The sequence below is a fragment of the Canis lupus genome, chromosome 19 (genome assembly GCF_048164855.1).
Source record: "Canis lupus baileyi chromosome 19, mCanLup2.hap1, whole genome shotgun sequence".
NCBI lineage: Eukaryota > Metazoa > Chordata > Mammalia > Carnivora > Canidae > Canis > Canis lupus.
Window position 1 is genome coordinate 39283765 of NC_132856.1, and position 21358 is coordinate 39305122.

At 55.9% G+C, this 21358-nt stretch overlaps 1 protein-coding gene across 10 annotated transcripts in view; it reads left to right on the top strand.

Annotated features, from left to right (window-relative positions):
• POC1A (POC1 centriolar protein A) overlaps nucleotides 1-15798 on the top strand; it is a 67213-nt gene extending 51415 nt beyond the window's left edge. For 4 of the 10 annotated variants that reach the window (XM_072786001.1, XM_072785994.1, XM_072785997.1 and 1 more), the window contains 3 exons: nucleotides 14392-14495; nucleotides 15427-15468; nucleotides 15592-15798. In XM_072786001.1, coding sequence (XP_072642102.1) covers nucleotides 14392-14495; nucleotides 15427-15466 — 144 coding nt within the window. In that variant the 3' untranslated portion in view covers nucleotides 15467-15468; nucleotides 15592-15798. Of the gene's footprint in view, nucleotides 1-14391; nucleotides 14530-15426; nucleotides 15469-15591 lie in introns of all 10 variants that reach the window. The other 6 variants (XR_012011964.1, XM_072785999.1, XM_072786000.1 and 3 more) reach the window with 4 other exon arrangements.
• The last annotated feature ends 5560 nt before the right edge of the window (nucleotides 15799-21358 follow it).

The window sequence follows — 21358 nt, forward strand, 5'->3', positions numbered from 1 at the left end:
ATTGCCTGAGCCCTCTCTGTGTCTGGGGCCAGCAAGCTGGCAGCATGGCTTCTCTCCCAGGCTGATAGGCCCATCACTCCGGGGGAGCAAATGCTCCTTGGGCCATGTGCAGCATCTGAAATCCAGCCCTTTGACTCCCCAGTTGGGGTTGTACCGTTTTATTTTTTCAGAGATGCCTTTTCTATAAAGTGCATACATTGTTTTTCAAAAGTGTGCCCATTCGGGGAGATAACCTTGGAATGCATTGCAAGGTTCACAGGCCTTTATCCAGCTCCCAAGTGGGTGTGCTCTTTGGACTGGCCTGTCCTGGCAGGTCTCCCTATGGTCTTGTTTTAGATGGGAAGTCCACAGAGTGAGGATCACGTCCTCATTGTCATCTTCCTCCTCCCACTGTTTATCTGAGACCTGCATCTTTCCAAAGGCCTTCCTTCATGGCCCTCATCTCATCCTCCCACCTGGTGCCCAAGAGCTAGCATCATGGCAGGTGCAGACAGGGTGTGAGTAATGGCCTGCTGGGCCTGGACCAGCCCAAGGGGCCAATCAGCCTGGGACTTCTCCAGGATCCTGGGTGATCCTGAGCTCAACGCATTATAAGCCAGGGCTCCCCAGCTTCACTTGCTAGATAGTTTTGGTGTAGTCAGGGATGACTTCACCGAGGAGTCCACCTGCAAGCCAAACTTGATCTCTCTGAAAGTTAAGGCTAGATATTCTTGCTCTGTGATCGCAGAGTCTGGTAGCCCTTAGGTCCCTGGCCAGAGCGTACACTCCCTTGCCCTGGCCCTTCTTTTTTTTTTTTTTTTTTTTTTTGCCCTGGCCCTTCTTTGTGTAGGAGACACCTTCTTTAATCCTGTAAGGTTTCTGTGTGGGGCTTCACTGATTGTTCCACTGCTTTCCTTTGGACCTTGATCCCAGCTGGGTGCCATGTTCCGAACAGCTGGGGTCTGTCTGGCCTTACATATCCCTACCAGCCGTGGGGAGCAGTGTGAGCCACCTGCCCATTAGCTTGGACACACCTGCCCTCCTGGATTTGAGGACCAACCCCATCATTCATCACCTGGGTGACTTTGGACATGTGACATTGTTCCCAGAGCCTTAGTTTCCTCCCTTGGGAAGTGGGGACAGTCCAGCCAGCTTATGTCCTCTGAGCACTATTATGAAGCTCCTGGTTAACTGGATGTGCTAGACCGGCACCAGCTCTTCCGTGAAGCACAGCACGAAGTTGATGTGTTCCCAGTGAAGTATGGGAAAGTACCAGGGTGGCCAGGTAACACAGGAGTGTCAGGAGTGGACATTCCACAGGCCTCTGCAGCTGCTGGACTTGAGTCCCAGGAGTGCCCTTGAGGTGCCAGTGAGAGTCTAGTGGTCTGGCTAGGCAGTAGGATGAGAGGGAAAGAAAGAAGAGGTCTTTCCCCAGGTCTAGGTTGGGGGACCCCAGGAGGCGATGGGGGACTGGAGTGTACAGGGGCTATTGAAAATCAGGGATGGGTCATGGGGCCCATTAGATGGGAGCCTTGAATCTGGACCCAGGCATCAGGCCAAGATTGAAGCTCTTCAAAGACATATACTTATCGTATAGCTATTCTTTGAATACATAGACAATAGACATATAGCTATTCTTTTTTTTTTCAAAGATTTTATTTATTTAGTCATGAGAGACACAGAGAGAGAAAGAGAGAGGCAGAGACACAGGCAGAAGGAGAAGCAGGCTCCATGCAGGGAGCCCGACGTGGGACTTGATCCCGGGTCTCCAGGATCACACCCTGGGCTGAAGGTGGCACTAAATCGCTGAGCCACACGGGCTTGCCCCTATAGCTATTCTTTGAATCTAGTTATCATAATGGTTTTTGGGGAAAATGTGTTTGCTAACAGTGGAGTTTAGATTTTTCTTTTTTTCTTTTTTTAAAAGATTTTATTTATTTGAGAGAAACCACAAAAACAGGGGGAAGGGCAGAGGGGGAGGGAGGAGTAGGCTCCCTGCAGAGCTCAATCCCAGGACCCTGAGATCATGACCTGAGCCCAAGGTAGATGCTTAACTGACTGAGCCACCCAGGCGCCTTGAGTTTAGGTTTTTCTTTGGAGACTTTTTGCTCCTTAAAACCCAGCATGGGAATTCTCAGCAATACTGGGGCTGAGGTCATGAGTGGATACCTCCCTTCCTCTTGTGACGCTGTCTTCACACACACTTTAGAGAATGTATACCTATTCTATGGCTACCACAAGTCACTGACCTTCTGGGCCTGCCCCACGTCTTCTCTTCCTGAGAAAATTCACTTAACCTTAGAGGCCTATGAGGTCCAGAATAAAAACCCCAGCTGCGCTTCTGTCTGTGTGGGTCTGAGAAAACCTTGGTTTCCTCCTGTAGAGGAGGAGAGCCTTTATGCACTGCCCATGTGCCCATCCCATGGGGTAGGCAGCAGAGGTCAGCACCCCACCTGGGGCTGGGATTTCCTGTAGGGTCTTCTTTCCATGAGTTGCTTTCATATCTCCCCTCCCCTTGAGGAAGGACTCCAGTGTGGGCCCCATGGCTGCCAGGCCTGACTCCTTGGTGATGGGCATTCGACATGTATCCAGACAGAGGCCCTGACCTTTCCTCTCATGTTCTTCTGGGGGTGCATCAGATGGTCTAGGGGTCCCTTTCACAGATGCTGGAACATTCACCAGTGAGCCAGGAGAGGCTACTTTCCACAACTAGCCTAACTGCATGAGCTCACCTCCTGCGCATTGGCTCCCTTTGCTTCCTTTGCGCCTCCTGAGTGACTGAGGTTCGGGTGGTGCTGGGAGTTGCAGAGTCCCTAGGCCTTCCTCAGGGGCAAGGGGTGGGGTGCTGAGGCACAGTCAGTACCCAGGAGCTGGAGAGGCCACAGCCAGGGCCCTGGGCCCAACAAATGGCTGGGTGGTTTTGCCTCAGAAGCCCACAGCAGAGTTATTTTCGACTCCAGTTTCACATCTTGCTGCTTTTTAAAAATACCAAACCATGAAATTCCTGCTCCAACTATGTTTTTTTATGGCACCCGTGCTTCAGGCTGGCCACAGCAATGCTGTGATGTCACGTTCAGGTTCCTGTGACTCACCGGGGGCTGCTGGGCTCCAAGACTAGAACATGCATGCAGTGGGATGCAGGCGGGGGCAGGCCCACCCAGCCCTGCCGGTTTGGGCCTCTGACATTTGAATTTGTGAAATATCCAGGTTGTAACTCTGCTGGACCTAACTCAGCAAGGCTAAGGATTTTTGTCTTGTGCTTTGGGGAGTCCGATAGAATGGCCTGGGTTTTTGTTTTGTTTTGTTTTGTTTTTGTTTTTGAGACATCCTGACCCTCCCTCCCCTGCACAATCCTGGAGGTTCCCTGTTTGATGGGCTGCTTGGGCAAGGCACCTAGTTCCATGCTGGCAGGGAAGGTGGGAACGCAGGGCCTGCCGAGCTGCCTGACCATTCTCTGGGGCTTTCAGTGTACCTCTTTCCTGGGCAGACCAACAATTGTGCAAACACTCTATAGATTTTAAAGCACTTACACCATTTTAGCTGGGTTCCAACTCTCCCAGGTGCACCCAGACCGAAGTCTTTGGGAAGGTATAGAGTGAAAGTCATCCTGCCCAGCCGCCCTTACCCCCTGCCAGGATTCCTGTTTATAGAGTGTATGTAGCCCTTTCATGTCACTTGGTACACGCAGGCAGTGGGCCCTCTCTCCACATTAGCACATCTGGCCACCTGGCCTACATAGTCCAGAAGGGGTCTAGCTGACCTCTTCTGTATAGATATTCAAGAGCTGCCCTTGGGCCAAAGTCAAGTTCAGGACAGTCTGAGTCCCACCACTTGGGGTTTGGAGACAAGAGATTTGTTTTTCCTCTGTCAAGAGGCTGCTTCCTGGGGACAGGATACTCTGTGGTCTGTGTCAGAGGCATACTTGGGGCTGACTCCAGCTAGTTGCAGAGGGGCTGGGCCCTGGCCTTTGCCCAGCCTGTTGCTCTTTTAGGCAGTTTATCCATAGGCTCCTCTGGCTTTGCAAAAAGCAAAGGTTGGGGCAGCCTGGGTGGCTCAGCGGTTTAGCGCCACCTTCAGCCCAGGGAGATCCTGGAGACCGGGGATCGAGTCCCACATTGGGCTCCCTGCATGGAGCCTGCTTCTCCCTCTGCCTGTGTCTCTGCCTCTCTTGTGCATGCTCTGTGTCTCTCATGAATGAATGAATGAATAAAACTTTAAAAAAAAAAGCAAAGGTTGGTGCTGCTAGCAGCACTCAAAAGAGGAGGAGCTCGTGTTTATTATTGCACAGGGTGCTGCATGGCAGCTCCATCTTCTCTGCCGTCTGTGGTTGTGGCAGAAAGCACCCTTCCCCAGAGAAGCTACAGATCGAAGGCCCCCACCCACCAGATGGGCTTGGGATGGCTGCGGTTACCTCTGGGGCCTGGGAATGTTCACAGTCTTAGGAGATTTCTCCTGTGAGGCCCAGAGCAAGGCTGGAGCTGAGGAGGGGCAGGGCAGGGACTGGAGCCGGATAACAAGGCCCATGCAGGGGTATCTCATTCAGACTGACTCTAGGATTACTCCCGAGGAGGGAGGAAGGGGACACTGGGTGGTTTGCTCTCACTCCTCTGGGGACCCACGGGCTCTCTAGGAAAGGGTTAAGTCCTGGCCACAAGAAGGGGCCTAGGAGTATTCTGGTTGACTGGCAGTCCCAAATAGGCCTCCGTGGCTCTGTGATGAACGAAGTCACAGCTGGCCCTGTGGCCATTTGGCATGCTCCCAAATGAAGCACCACTGGAGCAGGATCAGGGAAAGCTACTGTCTGGCCTGCTACTTCCTTCCACCTGTCCTGTAGAGGGCCCTCTCTGGGCCTGGACCGCTGGTATAGTGGAGGAGAAAAAGCAGAAAGAAGCTTTAAACTTGGTGAGGCATGGCTTCTGGGGGAGAAGTTCCATGCCCCCCTTTCTGATTTGGGCCCAGCTAGTGGCTCCAGATAACCATCCAAGATGAGAGGCTAGGTTTCATATCATGGATCAGTGGGTCCTCGGCAGGCCAGGGGAATTCTGTAAGCCCTTCTTCCCTGAGCTGGTCCTGTTGGGCTGGGGCTACAGCCTCACTTGCCAGGCTGTACTGAGGCCTCCATCAAGCTGCCTGACAGTCCGTCTGACTTGGGACGATTGTGTTTTATCAGGTTGTGGTAAATTAACTACCACATTGGATTACGGATTGTTGGAAAAGTCAACTTCCGAAGAAATGGAATGCAGAAGGTGGCCAAAGCCAAGATTTGCACCCCAGGCTCAGCCCTGTTTGGACTCAGCATGGGGTCAGAGTACAGCAGAGCTCTGGCTGAGGGGCGACTGGCATCCTGCATCTTAGGGCCTGTCCTGGTCAGACGCTTGTCTCTCTGGTGGCCTGCCCAGGGCTGACAAAGAGATGAGCTTGAACTCAGGCCAGTGTTGGTAGAATATGCAGCTCAGATCCTCCATTCTGGTGTGGGTAGCACATGGTTGTATGGATGGTGGTGAGTGGACCCACTCTTTATAGCTTCTCTTTTGGGGGTAAGTAATAATATGGAAAAGCATGTGTTCATTTAAGAGGAGTTGCTTTTAAGCCACAAGGAAGGTAAATTAGCCAAGATTCCTTAATCCCATGGCTAATCCACCAGTAGAAAATAGTGTTTCATGTACTTCCCGAAGAGAGCTAATCCTCAGTAGAGGTGGGGGCTGGGGGATGCAGAAACGTCAGAGAAATCCTATATCCCTGAGATAATGTGAAACAGAAACACGGACCTGTGGGCTCAAGGGACAAAGGCTTGTTTTGCGTTGTTAGCAGCCAACTGGGGGGTGAAAGGGGCTGGTTGAAAAGACAGTTGCCAAGCCCAGAGAGATTGGAGGAATTTCTTCAGGAACACATTTTGTTGTGCATCAACTGTGTGTGATCCTGGACAAGTCAGTCTGTCAGACGTCAGCATGAGAGGGAATCTCCCGTTTCTTCCCCTATGAAGTTCAGGGCTTGGAGCCGTTAGTCCTCATCAAATCAGGCCTGAGGCGAGAGAGGGAGGAAGCAGGCCGCTTCCTGGATTCCCACCCCACTTGGTGCACCCCCACATCCTGCTGAGGCCCAAGCCAGCTGACAGGGGCCCCTCTGGTCTGCCTGCCCCTCCAATCCCTCCCCCATTAACCCCTCAAGCTCGCCAGGTCCAGGGCCCAAGCTTGGGAAAGTTCCTCACCAGTCCAATGGGCTTATCCTCAGAGTAAGGCCACTCTAGGCCCTGGAAACCTGGGCTGTCTGGTACAAGACCTGAATTCTCTGGATCTTCATGGTGCTCAGGGCTTGGCATTTGTCTGTCCCGCGCCCAGTGTGCACCTACTGTGTGCCTGGAGCTATGCCTGGAAACAAAGACCGCAGTGAGCCTGTCCTCATGATGCTGGCATTCAGACTGACGGATGTCAACAGGCTGTCAAGGGCCAGCATCTGCACCTTTGACTCAAGGGCGCCTTGCCACAGACCATGGGGTGCTAGACAGAGCGGGGAATGGGGAGGCAGAGCCTTGGGGGGTGGGAAGGGCTAGGCTTGGACTAGCAGCCCCCACTCCCAGGAAGCCATGCTGGTCCTTCCGGCCCCCATACACCCCCCACATTTAGCCACGGGCTGGCCAGGACAACATCAGCAAGATGGAGCCCTGCGTATGCGCATGTGCGCGCACACACAGACATACAGCAGCAGACAGAGCCGTTGCTGGCAGGAGATGAGGCGGAGCTGTGCGGGCGCTGCGCCTGGCAGCCCCATTTTGTTTTGATAGCTCACGAGACCCCACAGCAAAGAGATTCCCCTTTTCTTGCATCTGTTTTAGATCTTTAAAATCTGAGTAAAGTCAAAACCATGCTACAGGGGAGATTAATTCCACATTTTTCCATCTTTGCTATGAAACCAAAGGAAAGTTAGTTAAGACATTCTGGGCGGCACAGTTGAGATGGGGGCATTGAGCCAATGGCCAACGCCAGGATGTCCCCTACAGCCTGGCACGAGGGTCCCCAGGGGTGTGGCTGGGCAGCTGTGCCCTCTCCCAAAGCCCCAGGGCGCCCGGGACCCTACCACCAGGAATCTGGCTTCCGTGTTGGGGGGAGGGGGCTGGGATGTCCCAGCCCCTGTGGGAGACCGCCTGGAGGAGCCCAAATCAACCACAAGCCTGGAAGTGATTAAAAGGAACTTTCCGTCACAAGAGAACTTTAAGGGGCAGCCAGACCACCACGTGCTCTGATGGCTCAGCCCCTACCAGGCTGGACCACGGGTGCCTCCTTCAGGGCCTCATCTGTGCCCAGGGCCCCCTGAAGCCCAGAGCTCAGCTGTGGCCCCGGTGAGGTAGGGAGCCGTGCTGCCCATGGTACACCCCCATGTTCAGAGCAAGGGCTCCTTAATAGTAGCTGTACTGGAGTGGAGCCTGGAGAGATGCACTGTATAGATGAGGAATCTGAAGCCTAGAGTCCAATAACTTGCCCACGGCTGTTTAGCAAGTTAGTAGTCGAGTTCAGGTTTGAATCCAGGAAACACAGCTCTGGAGCCTCACAGGACAAAGGTGGGATGGGGGTTACTGGGACAGCATTTTCCAAGGGCCTGCACCCGTGCTGTGATCAAGACATCCTGGGAGAGGAGAGGAGGGTGGGCACCGAGTGTGGGGGTAGGACCATGAGGACTTCTGGGGGAAGGGGGTTGGAGTGGGGCTTTAGGTAGGTGGCTTTGGTCAGCAAGAGCAGTAGTAACAGGCAATGTGGGCCTTGAGTCCAGCCTTTATCCCGGCTCCTGGACAGAAAAGGGGCTTGGCAGAAGGAGTGTGGAGGTGAAGGGTGACCCAGGAGTCCCAGGACGCTGAGGGGGAAGGTGGGGCCTGAGCAATACAGTCACAGAGAGGGAAGTAGCTGGGGCCCACCTGCCACAGACTGGAGGCCCTGGGGCAGGGGCAACTGGCCCGAATCAAGCCCTGATTCAAGGGCGCTGCCCAGCCTGACCGAGCAGCCAGAGGAGTCATGGATGGCATGGTCCAGTCACCTGATTGGCTTCCTGCACCCCATCAGGCTTCCCTGTGGCTCCCACCCACTGTTAGCACCCTACTGTGCTCAGCATTCCCACCGCCCTCTCCCAGCCTTGGCCCAGTGCTGCCTCTGCCCTGCATACTTCCCCTCTCTCCCTCTGACTTTCGCCCCACTCTATAGCCCTGGCACACACCTGCTCATGTGGCACCCCCGACCCCAACCCCTTCACCTTTTGCCTCGCTGCCCATCCTGCCCCCTACAGACGTTGATGGCTCAGTCTCCTGGCTTCCTGCTACACCGCCAGCACAGGGCAGTGTTAGTTCCCCTCACTGCCGTGCCCCCAGCCCGACAGAGTGCTTGAGGGGGGCATGTGGCTGGATGTGAACTCTCTGGCCCAGCCACCCTGTCCACCTGTCTTCCACCCTCCAGAGAAGCCCAGGAGGGGATGTTGATCATAAAAACCACCTAAGAGGGGCTCCATGCTCCACCTAGGGCTCTACCTAGAGCAGAAAGTGGACGTGAAGAAGTCCCCTGGCTGGGGTCGGGGGGCTGCCAGAGGGAAGGGCCGCCGCAGTGCTGGATGGGATGGGGGAGGGCTGGGGGAAGCCTAGAGCATAGCCTCCACGTGCAGCAACGTTCTATAAGGAACTGGCCGAGTATCTGAGAAATGCACATAGAATGGCTGGCTGGTCTCCCTTGGTCTTTCTCCCTCCTTCCAAAACATTACTCACTGTTAGTCGTGGCTGAGCAGCTTCGCCAAAAGCCTGCCCAGACAGGACCAGTGCTATGGCCACACCAGTGCCTAGAAGCCCCACAAGCCAGCATCTGTTTGCAGCACCTGGCAGACCTGACAAATGTGGGAGTGTCAGGAGGGCCTGTTGGTGTACTGTGGCCCCTCAGGGCTTTGTGGAAGTTATAGCTCTAGTTTTCCTTACATTTGCACGTGGGCTCCACAGGAAAGAGGCTTTCAGTAAAGGTCGTAGTAGCAGCAGCACTCTGGGTGGAGGAGCGGCTGCCGGAAGGCCCCTGGCTCAGAGCATCTGCCCTGGGTCTGTGTTCTGAAGTGCCAGCTCATTCCCTTCCGTTTCACCTCCAGCTGTGCCACCACTTGGCCATGGTCAGTTCTAGGACTGAGAGCCTCTTCTCCCAGACTCAGTCTAGAACCAACTCTGAAAACTAGCCACAGACATGCAGGAACACCTTCCTCAGGCTATACTTGCTCAGACCTGTGAGTGTGATAAGGCAGTGCCAGGGAGTGGAGACTTCCCTGTTCTGCCCCTTTCTGGTTAAGGGCCCTGGGGCGCCTCCTCCACCTGCCTTGTGGCCACCACACTCTAACCTGCTCAAGCACTCCAGATGAACCACATTGACCTCCCTGATAGTTCCAAGTGTGCCATGTTCTGTGCCTCAGGGCCTTTGCACCTGCTGTACCTGGCATTTGGAACACATTTCCTTCAGCCTGTCGTGTGTTGTCACCTCACAAAGCCTTGGTCAGCAGAGCTGGAGCTCTCCTTCCCGGGTCCACCAGCCCCAGCATCAGCCGTGTCCGGGGCCTGGATTTCAATTGGAGGTCACTCTCTGTAAACGCATCCTCCTCCTTTTCTTCTTGCCTTCTTCTCAAACGCAAGTGAAAGGGGGATGAAAAAGAGGCCTAAAAAGGAGATAGAAATGAGGAATAGAGAGTGGAGGAAAAAAAATGCACGACAAGCCCTCCTCAAGAGGAAACCATTCTGAGGAGAAATAAGAGGCCAGGAGGGCTGAAAGAAGGGGAGGTCGTGCCCTGAGGAAGTAGAGGGCCCGGGAAGGAGGCAGTCCACTGGTGAGAGCAGGGACAAAGGAGGAGCTCAGCAAGCCCAGGGAAAGCATGATGGTGAAACTGGCAGGCAGAGATTGGTCACCAGAGGACTGCACACTGCTCTGTGAGACGAGTGGGGCCTCTGTGTGCTGGGTGAGTCCCTTCTGCCCTTCTGGTGCCTTTGTTGCACCACTTCGGAGTGGGTGGGAGTCATTCAGGGAGCACTGGACTCTCGCCTCTTGCACACGATGCCCGTGCAGAGCCCGTGGGAGCATCCTGGTTCCCCAGCCCTCGGGCAACAGGGCCAGGCAAAGGCCCTGCAAATCCACATTGGCCCCCGGCAGCACTGCAGCTGCCTGAGTCCATCAGGAGTGGAGGCTGTCGCCTTGGCCACCCAAAAGTCAGTGGAGATGCACTCCCTGGGCTCTGCCCCAAGCAGGGCACCCAGACTGGCCCGTTTAGGCCCTTGGTGGGTGCGGGGACAGTGTGGGAGTGGGGCTCAACTGTACCAGCTGCTAGAGCCCCGCAGCCTTGGGCAGGCACCTGAGGCCTTTGTGCCAGTCGGGGAAAGGCATCTAAGGCAGCAAGGTACAGAGCCATGGCATCTGTCAAAGTGTCCCCCATGTTGTGTTGTCTCCTACTTGGAGTTGGGGGCCCTGGGTGCCAGACATGTGGCTGAGGCCTGGCATTTTGGTGCAGCTTCTTTGAGCATCACTAAAGTTCTTAGGGGACTAGAAATCTAAGCCTGTCACTTTAAAATCAGTTATTTTTATACCCCACTCAGAAGGCCCTTCGGGTGTTACATGAACCGTCTTACACATCTTGAACTGTGAGTGAGAGAAGCCGCTCGCCTGTTAATGTTGCCTTGACGGGACAGATCAGTGTCTGCTGTCTCCTAAGCAGGAAAATGAGGATTCGAATAAGATGCCGTTGCTCTCCTCTCCCGGGAGGATTTTCCTCTGGAGAGCTCAGGCAGCCGGCAGGCTGGAACAGCGTCCCCGCCCCCAGCCAGAGCTGGCTGCACTCTGGCTCTTGGATTTGGCCCCCAGCTCCTCCAGCACCCTCTTCACTGGCAGGCCCCCTGCATTGGGCTGTCCCTTCCTTGTCACGCATTGAGGGCCAGGCTGCCTCGGATCCTGTCTGGTGCCCAGGGACCCGTGGGTCCACTGCTCTCCCCCTGCCCTGGAGTCCCCCCCAACCTCCCCCACCGTACCCCCAGCAGTGAAGATGATGTCAGTGATGCAGACTAGCCATGCTGCTGGCCCAAGTTCACTGCCGGACCCTCACAGGGGCCTTACACTTAGTCTGTTCTGCCTGGAGCCCGTTGTCCACCTCTCTTGAGGGCTGTCCTGTCCTGTGTTCGGTCCTGTGTTCAGGGCCTCGGGGCACATCCCTCCTCCCATTTGTGACCCAACTTACCAGGTGGTGCGGGCCCATACCGTGTGGCTGTCCCCGGTCTAGACGTCCCCTTGTGGCAGCCGGAGGGGTCTGCCCCCCCACTCAGCCTAGGACTACCAGCACCATCTTTTGCTCTGAGGCACAGCCTGCAGGCCCTGGTCCCATCTCCCACTTCTGGGAAGCCGTTCCTCACCCCCACACTGGGCCTTCCTCTGCTCCATCCCTCCTGTTAGTTACTTTCCCTGCCCCCTCAGGGGTCCGTGCACACTGATCCTTTGGCCCCAGTGCCCTTCCAGCCGTGCTTGCCTGGCAAACTTGGCCTTTGCTCACCCCTCCCTGCCCAGCACCGCTTCCCTGGCCCGGACCCCTCTGTTCTTCCCAGCACACCCGGCTGGTCTGTACTGCTGCCCAGCACTTGCCCCTTCACCCCAGGGCGCACCTGCGGGCCCAGCTGACTCTGTGCGTGCCATCATCACCCTCAGTGACTCAGGCCTGCACAGGAGTTGCTCGGTGAGGATGGGTGAGTGAAGAGATTCTGGGGCAAGGGTCTGCCAACTTTCTTAACAGTAAATACCAGGTTTTGTGGATCATAGGGTCTCTGTCACAACTGTGCAACCTGCCATTCTAGCCAGAAAGCAGCCATAGACGATACCTAAACAGATGGGCACGATGATAAAACCTTATTTACAAAAGTAGGCACCCGAACGTGCCAAGCTTCAGTCTAGAGAAACAACAGAATACGTTCAGTGGCAAACAGGAATGTTTCCAAGAACACCTTTCTCATGACAAGGGCCATGGCTTCCTGGAAATTGCCAGTAACAGCAGCAGAAGATGGTTCAGAAACAAGCCCCCAGGTGACCCTCTGACAGGTGTGACTTTGAAGATGAACTTCTGGGTCTCCCGTGACCTTGCCCTTGAGGCTCCCTCCATGGCTTGCAGGCAAAGGCTGTCATGTTTGAAGTAGATGGTGTTGGGCAAGGGGTGACAGTGTCCAGGCATGGGGTCTGAATTCTGCTTCCTGTCGCCATGGTTCAGGGAGAGAGAGATGTCGTATTTAATTGAACTCCATGTTGTGAGGGGCAGGGCATCCGGCAGTGACCAGGGTGCGTTCAGTTCCATAGCGTGTTTGGGAACTGAGCACTGAGGCTGAGAGACACCGCACCCCAGTGAAAGAAAGCATCGAAAATTCAAGTGTCCAGGGAGTTGCTCATCTAGTATCTATGAAAAGGTTATTGTTGTTATGTCCCTTTTGTCCATATAACGTTGCCTTTTTATAACTTAAAATTGTGACTTTTGTGAGAATTCCAAACCTTAGGGCTCAGTCAGGTGAGAGACTGCTTTATGGGGCTCGGGGGCATCTGAGGCCTGGGAACTGCCTGAGGGTGGCCTGATGTTGTGAGGGGGCTGCTAGAGGACCCTGGGGGTTATCCCTTCCCACTGTTGCTGCTCATTCCATCTGGAGCCACCTGGCCAGGTGGCCTAGACAGAAGGTAGCTGCTGGTGGGTAAGAGCAGAGATCCACAAGTTCCTCCTCAGGCTGCTTGAGTTCGGCCTTGGTTGAGCCATGCGGGGGCATGGTGGGGGCAGGGGGAGCACACAAACAGGCCTTCTGGGGTTATAAGGCCAGTAGCCCTCAGGCATATGGGGAAGAATAAAGCCAGGCCTCACTGTATGTGTGCCTGATGGGGACAGAGCAGAGGTGCAGCTCTCAGGGCCTTAGCCCAAACTCTGAAGCCAGGCCACCGAAGTTCACAGCCCTGGTTTGTTATTTATAAGTTGTGGGACTTGAGGCAGGTTGCTTAATATCACTGTGTCTTGATTTCCTCGCCTGAAAATGGGGATGATAAAGGCTCCTACCCTGAAGGATTGTTGAAGAAGAAACTTTTCCATGAAAATGACACCCCCTGCTTTATAAAAAGAGAACTAAGGAAAATGTGCAGAGCAGAGACTGCCGGACAACGTTCTAATGTATGAATAGCCCAAAATCGTCCTCCTCTCCCTGTCCCGTCCTTCCGGTGCAAACGGGTTGGGTGGGATCAAATGTGAGCGCAAAGGACCTGGTAGACTTCAGCCCTGGATGGTGGCTACCACTCAGCATCTTGGCAGAGTATGCCAGGGGCATGGGGGAGATGGGAAGTACAGACCAAACACAGAGGTGATGACTCTTCCAGAGTCTTTCTCCTCTGGAAAAGAAATGGGAAAATGGCAGGGAAAAGTAGGGGCTGCAGATTTGAGGACTAGTGGATTTCAAGCCTTTCTGTCTACAACATGCCATGCAGCACTCCCTCAAAACTCCCAAAGGAAGGGCCCACAACCAGGCTGGCACCCTCCTTTCAGGGGGCTGGATTTGAAAGACGTGTGTGCCTTTGTGTTTAAAGAAATTTAATATCGACAAATGACATATTTCTACCGAGCTGAAGTATGGCCCCACCATGGGACTAAGTGGAGGCCCTTGAAATGCGTGGCTCCCCGGGTATTGACATTGGCCCAGCACCTACTGCCTCCACACTTGAGAATTCGGTCCCTGCGAAGAAAAGTTAAAAGGGGTGGGGAGGGGGTGGGCAGAGAGGAAAAGCAGGCTGGCTCCCCCACTGTGACCTGGAGTCTGGGGCCATCGGAAAAAGTCTGGATGAGGAATGATTTTGGAGCTTGGCTCAGCGCAAGTTTCACAGCAGCCAGTGGAAACTTCCAGGAATGCTGCTCTGGGCCAGCCAGGGGCTGTTTCCGCCACCACTTTTACGAGGTACAGACCCCTCCACAGCTTCTGGCCAGCTCAGGGGTGGGTGTGTGGCTATCTCTTTCAGCCCAGCTCTGCCTCTCAGCTTGCAGTGCACCTTTTCAGGCTCAGGCCTGGACTCCAGAGGGTTCAGAGCCCCTTCAGCCCCGGCCAGCTCATTTGGAAAGGGCCAGCCGCCAGGAGGAGCAGCCTCCATGAGCAGCTGACATCCGTGCGGGATGCTGTGAGAATTTATAGCAGCCTGAGAGGGGAAACTCCCTCCCAAAATGTTTCAATATTTTATTAAATGTATGAAAGGAAAGTTTCCTTTTCACTGGACCAAGGCCCAGAACCTCCTTGGAGCCTCAGGGAAGGTGGCAAAACCCTTTGGGAAAGCCCACAGACAAATGGGGGCTGAGCACTTAGGCTGAGAGACTTTCTAAAATTAATAGAAAGTATTGTTTCTTAATCTGACCCCTTTCTGCTGGCTGTAGGCTGCACAGCACAGAGACCAAGCCTGCCTCGTTCATAGCGGACTCTCCCAGTGCCTGGTGCAGGCCCGGCGTGCACAGGCCCTCGCCCAGCCCTCAATAAGGAGGTGAAGGAGAGCTCTGCAGTCGTGACCAGCATGGGTCAGGCTGGGCGAGGACGGGGGTTGGCTCTGTGACTGGTGGGCAGGCCCTGGGCGGGAGTCCCCTGATGGGCAGGGGGCCAGCTGCTCTCTGGGGAGCACACTCCCAGGTAGTGCTGCCCCTCTGCCAGCACTCTGTCCAAAGCCAGAGAAGGTGGGCAGGTTTTTTGCAGCCTTGTCTAGCAGCCATTTCTGCAAGATGGCCCTGGCCTATGAGGCACATGCAGCCCCAGCAGCTGGGGGCATCTGGCAGGCCAGACAGCCAGGTCCACAGGCTGGCATGCTGGGTGTGCAGGAGAGGCCAGGGAGCTAGGGCTCAGCCTCTGGAAACCAGCATGATGACAAGCGTTGCCAATGTGGGTCAAGCTGAAAAGGGCTGGGCACCATCCTGAGTCACCTCATAGTCTCCAAGACTCCTATGAGCTTGGCACTGTCCTTCCATTACGGAGGAGCAAAGGGGCTCAGAGATAGAGTTAGGGCCTAACTCCCTGATGGCGAATTTCCTGTAATTCCTGTGCTCTGATGTCTCTGGGCAGTGGTCCTCACTGGACTTGGACAGGCAGAGGCCCTCCTAGGCTTAGGGTTGCTCAGTCACTCACCCCCCAGCCCGGGAAGCCCTTCCTAGTGTAGAGGTGAAAGGCCTGAGGCATGGGCAGGACCCAGGTGGGGTGCCTTCGTTTCCGGGTAGAGTTTTCTTACCTTTGGAATGGAGATGGATGATGGTCTTCAGTTGGTTGTGGACAGAGCCTAGTCCAGACAATAGAGTGGTTCTGCTCCAGACTCCCAATCTAAATGCCAGACTACTGGGGAATCCTGACCCTTGATCGTCTTGGGGAATGCCCAAGGGCTATGGGACCTGCTGCCTACCTCCTTCATTGTGTCCTGCCCTCACCCACAGACATCAGAGAGCAGCCATCCAGAGCCAGGAGGGGACATGAAGGTGAGAACTGTCCCCAGGCAGGACAGCGGGCTGAGCAGCTGAGCAGAACTGGCTGAGGGGATTCCCCAGGGCAGCCCCGGAGCCCCTCCATCCTCAGAAGACTGACCACCATTTATTTTGCAGACAGTCTCCATCCTAGAGCAACGGCTGACACTGACGGAAGACAAGCTGAAGCAGTGTCTGGAGAACCAGCAGTTAATCATGCAGAGAACAACACCATGATCAGGGGAGCAAGAATCAAGAGCTCGGTCGATTTTGGGGGGTGGCAGGCCAGGGATTTGTACTATGGGACTTGGGTAAATAAACGAAGGGGATTTGGCTCTGTGGGAATCCCATCTATCCCTGAGCCCCAGAGGTTATGCCCTTCTCTCCTCCACCTGCCCTCTGCACCTGGAGGCTCTCCTGGCAGTGGAAGGCCCCCATAGGCAGGGCCTGCACTTGCAGGATGGACTGTGTTTGGTTTAATGTGAAGGAGTCACTTGAAAACGTTTGCTACCTCAGAGTCCTGACATGCCCTGAGATCGCCGCTCCCGGCCAGAGGCGGTAGCCCCAAGCCCCCTTACGGAGTTTGTCCCCCTTTCTGCCATATGATTGGCTCTTCCCACCCACAACAGCTTAGCAATGGCCTGCCCATGGGATGGGTGAGCCAGGAGTTTTCTCCAAATCTGACAAAAGGCCCAGCATGGGCCCATCTGAGTCAGGTTTACCCAGGAACAAGCACTCAGGGAGGTGGTGGCTTTGCAGTGGCCTTGACTTCTGCTCCACACCTGTTCACTGGGACTGGTGGCTTCCTCCTCTGTATGCATGAGGGTGAAGGAATCTGAAATTAAAACGGATTTGATGGAGCTTGTCATAAAAGTGGCTTGTTCTGAGTGAAACCTTATTAGCTCCCCCATCCCCATTAGCTCCCTTATGCCATAAGGGGAGAATGAAAGCAGTGGCTTTGGAGGGTCCCTGCTAGGTCACCTCTGGAGCTTGGGACACTTGTCTGCATCTGCTCAGGGAAGCGGGAGAGCAAGAACAGCTGGAGCCCCTGCAGAGCACCCAACCCTCTCTGGCTGGCCCCAGCCAGCTTCATCAGTTGGGTCCTGGAGGACTCTGGCACCTGCATTTCCATTTACTCATGAGGGTTCCCACAGCTCCTTCCCATGCACCCGCGCAGGGAGAGCCAGGCCAGTGTTTTCCACATGTCTAGGTTGTGTCCTTCGGCATTTGGCTTCTTGGGTCCCAGCCAGCCAGAGATATTTATGCCTCCACACACCTGCGCTGCTCTGGGGGGCCCAGGGGCAGTGTTAGAACTTCTCGGGGGCTGTGTCAGTACCACACAGCTAATGAGGCTCCCAGCCTCCGCGGCTTCCAGGCGGGAGCAGAGCCGGAACGCCTCGGAGCTGGATGAACGGTGGAATGGGGAAGCTGCCTCCTGCAGCGGGCTGGGGAGGAAGCCGCCGGCCAGGCCCCGGCTTCAGATTCTGCCAGTGGCCGGCCGTGTAGCCTCAACACGTTGCCACAACGTCTCTGAGACTCAGGTTCTTGTTTAGGCGGCAGTGGTCGGCACCCCTCGGGGTGGTTATGACACAAGCCATGAGTGGGGAAGAGGCTCTTGCTTGCTCGGGCTCTTCCGGGGGTTCCTGGGGACCTGCTGAGGCCTCCTATGTGGCCCTGTGTGTATAGAGGAGCTGGGCAGGCCTGCTGGTCTGAATTGGGTAAGGTGCTCAGATGCCCCAGGAGGTCATGGGCCACCCCTCCATAAAGGCTCTTAGGGCATCTGAGCAACCCTAAGTGAGCCTGCTCAGGGTGCTGCTTGGGAGGCCAGCCTCGTCATCCCCTCCCATGCCAGCTGTCTTCTTGCTTCCAGACCTGATGCTGGAGGTCCCAGTATTGGGGCCCTGGTGACCTGAGCAGCCAGCCCAGGGGGAGGGTCATCTCCAGAGACACGAATGGTTCCCCTGACGGGGGACAGCAGGCCAGGAACCAGGTCGCCAGGCGTGGTGTGGCAGCTCTTGCCCGGTGCGGCCAGGCCAGGGGTGCCGTCTTCCTGCCCTCAGTTTCCACCAGGATGGAGTTTTGAATTTCTCTGTGGAGAAGATGTGGATTGAGAGCCTGTTAGGGATTTGGGAAGTAGCCCGGGGGCAATGGTGTAGTGTCTGTCCCTGGAAGCCCCTCCCCTAGTTAATCTGCCCCCCCTCGCCTCACCCCTTTTCTTGTGGGATGTATCTGCTTGCTCTGAGACAACCAACCCTGGGCTCTCCCAGGTGGAGGCAACCATGGGCTGAGAGGCAGGGCCTCCTGAGGGGTTTCCTGCACTCTCACGCGCTTGCCCGGAAGGAGCCACCAGCCAGATTCGGAGTTTGGGGGAAGATGGCTCTTGGAGAGCTGCACTTGTCTTTGAAACACCAGAGACCCACCTCCTTCCAAGCCTGAGGGTCAGTGTGTGTCACATGCAGGAGGCAGAGCCACGAAGGGGCCAAGTTCTTCCCCAGAGTTCCTTTTCTTGCTCACGTGGGGCCTGACTCAGGGCCTCACTGCTCTGAGGATCTAGGGGCCCAGATTGTCCTGAGAGAAAGGGGACGGGACCCTGGGGTGCTCTGACCCCCCCACCCCCACCCCATGGAGGTGCTACAGGACCCTGAACTGGGCAGCACCAGCTGGTCAGCTGTGGAGGCCCTCACAAGCCAGGGAGGAGTATGGGCCCGGGTGGGCTTGGGGTGGCTTGGCAGGGTTAGGGGCCATGTGGCAGGGCCTTTCTTGTGGTGGGGTCTCCCTGCCAGCCCTTGCCGGTGGCTCCCCTGTGACAGGGGCTCTTACCAGCCCTCCCACTGGTACTCCCAAGCTCAAAAGCAGCCTTCTGGAAATGCAAATGCCTCTGCTCAGCCACCTTCTTTCCTGATTGTGGATTTTGATAACTGAGCTCCAAAAAAACCAAATTGCAGACCTCTCCTCTCTCTCGTCCCCCCCCCCTTCCTCCCCCAGGAAGGTGGGGTGAGGTCAGGGATGTTTGTAGGAAGTGTATCTCAGCGACAAGTCCCACCGCCCCCTCCTCTCGTGACCTGATTCTCATGTGAACTGAAAGGTGTCGGTGATGGGTGATTTAAATTGTGACGCCCCCCACCTACCCTTTGCCAGACTCTCAGGGTTCCAGGATGAACCTGTTCTTCTGCCAGAGACACTGAGGGAGGCCGCTCAGGCAAGCTGGACGAGCAAGCCAGAAAGCAGTGGCAGCCGAGTCCTGTCGCCACCCGTGGCAAGCCTGCTCCCCTTTGACTCCTGAGTCTCCTCTCCCCGCGAGCTCCTGACAGACTGTGTCCCCCACACAGAGACTCAGGTGGCACCAGCCAGCCTGACCTGGAAACTGCCGTATTCCCACCCAGCACTGTCCTTATCCCTCTGCCCCAGGACCCACTGGCCACAGGTGCATGACTTCGTGCTGACGCAGGAGCAGTGGGTCCAGTCGGGGATCGCTGTGGGAGTCCCGGGGCCCGACCCACTGCCTGAGGCCAGATGTTGGCTCTGTGATCTCCAGTGAGTTGCCGCAGCTTGTGGAGTGTCCCTCTGTGAGATAATGCCTGTCTGACCAGGCGCAGGAAGCGCTCAGAGCAGTGACTGACACAGAGCGTGGATGTGGTCAATGTGTGACACCGCCGCCGCCACCACCACCCTGTCACTTCTGGCAGGTCAGCCGCCTTCCATGGAATTGGTCCGTGTGTTAATGGGCTGATGGTCCTAGGGTCGCTCTGGCCCTGGAATTCTAGGTGGCCAGAGTAATGATCTCTCGACACTGTGAGCCCCACCATGGGCATCCCCAGTGGTGCAGAGGGATTTGGGCCGGCAGGCAGGGGGACTCAGGGCAGCCCTTCCTCACTCGAGAGGCAAGCATTCTAAGGCCACTTCTGCTGTCCCCAAGGCCGCCACCAGAGCCAGCACCGGCTTGAGGGTGGGTGTTGGTGATTACCCGGAATCCCGGAAACCCAGCCCGCTGAGCAAGCGAGAGCATGGTGAGTCACACTGGCCCTGTTGTCCTGGCTCCCTGTCATTAACCTCATTTTCCTAAATGATTTGCTCAAGATGGGCCCCCGATGATTCCCGCCTTAACTGGTGTGTGGCCATTTAAGGGGGCCAGAAATCCCCCCCCCCCCGAGACTTCTCACTGAGTACCCCCAACTCCACCCCACCCACCCTGGGCTGCTGAGGAGGGACCACCTTGCGAAGGGAGCAGTGGCAGGCTGGTGGTGGCCCAGTGTCCTGGGGTGTCCTTCCACTTCCTGTGGGCACTGGGCCCTGGCACAGGGCCTTGTCCCATTGCCTGATGGGCTCTAGCCCACCCTAGCCGGGAGGCCATGACAACCTAGGCTCACTCACTTGGCCACTCTGGGGAAGTCTTTTAGAGGCTTTGCCCCTGGCTCCCTACCCAGGAGGGCTGAGCTTGTGCTCCAGATAGGACTGGAGCCAGGCCAGAGAGCCTGGGGCGAAGCCATTAGGAAGCTTTCATGCCAGCCCCTCCTGGGGCTGGGAGCTGCCGTGTGCAAACACTCTCCCAAGAACCTATTTATAGAGCAAGGCCAAGGAGTGCTTTCACTTTAGGTGAGGCCACCTTGAGCCCCATCTGCCGGGGAGTGCCTTCAGGCTCCAGGAATGCCACCCCCCCTTACTCCCTCCCCCCCTCCTACCACCTATGAGAAGTCTGAGCACTAGGAGAAGGAACCTGGGCAGGAGAGGAAGTCATGTTCTGAGAAGCTTCCCTTTCTCAACCCCAAGCTTCTCCTTCAGGCACACTGTGTGTTCCTGCAAGTGGGACTTGGGCACCTTCCATGGGTACCCCAGTAGGCAGAGGCTGGCTTGCAGGAGCCAAGGTCTGTGCCAGCAGTGTCACTCTGCCATGCGTCCTGACATCAGCCCTGGTCCATCTCCATTCTCCTCAGCTTCAGAATTGAGACTGCCTTCAGAGCCATGGATGTCCCTGAGCACTGGGGGCCCATGTTTATTCAGTCCATGTCGCTCTCCTGGTCTTGGGCCTGGCGGAGGACACACACATCCCACTGATGCCCTGCCCAGCTGGCCTCTTCCAGACCTTGGCCCTGCTGCGGCCCTCCCCGGGCAGGTCTCTCTAGAACCACCTAGCTCTCCTAGAAGATCTATGATGCCCCACCCTCCCTATGCACTGAGCCCCTTAAACCCTGACCCCACCCAAGACATGTCCCTCCTGCCCACTCCCAGCTCAGCCCCCAGAATCTTCTTCCTATGACAACTGCTCCTGGATTGGCTCCTCCAAAGCCTCTGAAACTTAGAGCCAGAGAAGCAGTGCAATTAGTCCTCCCAGGCCCTCCAGGCAGCGGCTTACATGCGCCAGCTAACTGGAAACAGAAGGTGCTTTCTGTGGCAGAGGCCTGGGCCAGCCCACATCTGGGCCACCGCCATGGACTTCTTAGCTCAAACAGTGAAGCTGACCTTCACTCCTGAGGTTGCCCTGGTCCTAGGGTTGGGCCTAGCACCTCCGGTAGTTAGAGTGTGTTTGAGATAGAGCCATTTGTGAGACCCCACAAGGATGCCCATACCTTTTGAGAGATACTCTAAAGTCTCCCATTGGGGGATAAATGCCTCTGGTTTGAGGTAGCCTCCTCTCTATAGACCACTGGGTGAGGGACGGGAGCCTCAGGCTCATGCAGGTCGGGTTAGGGCCCTCCAAGCTACCCCCAGAAGCTTGCACCTGCCTACCACTCAGGCCATCCCCAAGCTAGCCCCCCAAGGAGATAGGACCTGCTGAGTTACCTGATGGTTTCTTGCCTGGTCTCCCACTTCTGCTCTTGTCCTACCCCATCTGTTCTCCTCAGAGTGGCCAGGGTCTACTAAGTGATCAGAATAAAAAGTAATAAATAGTAAAGGGAGAGCAGGTAAG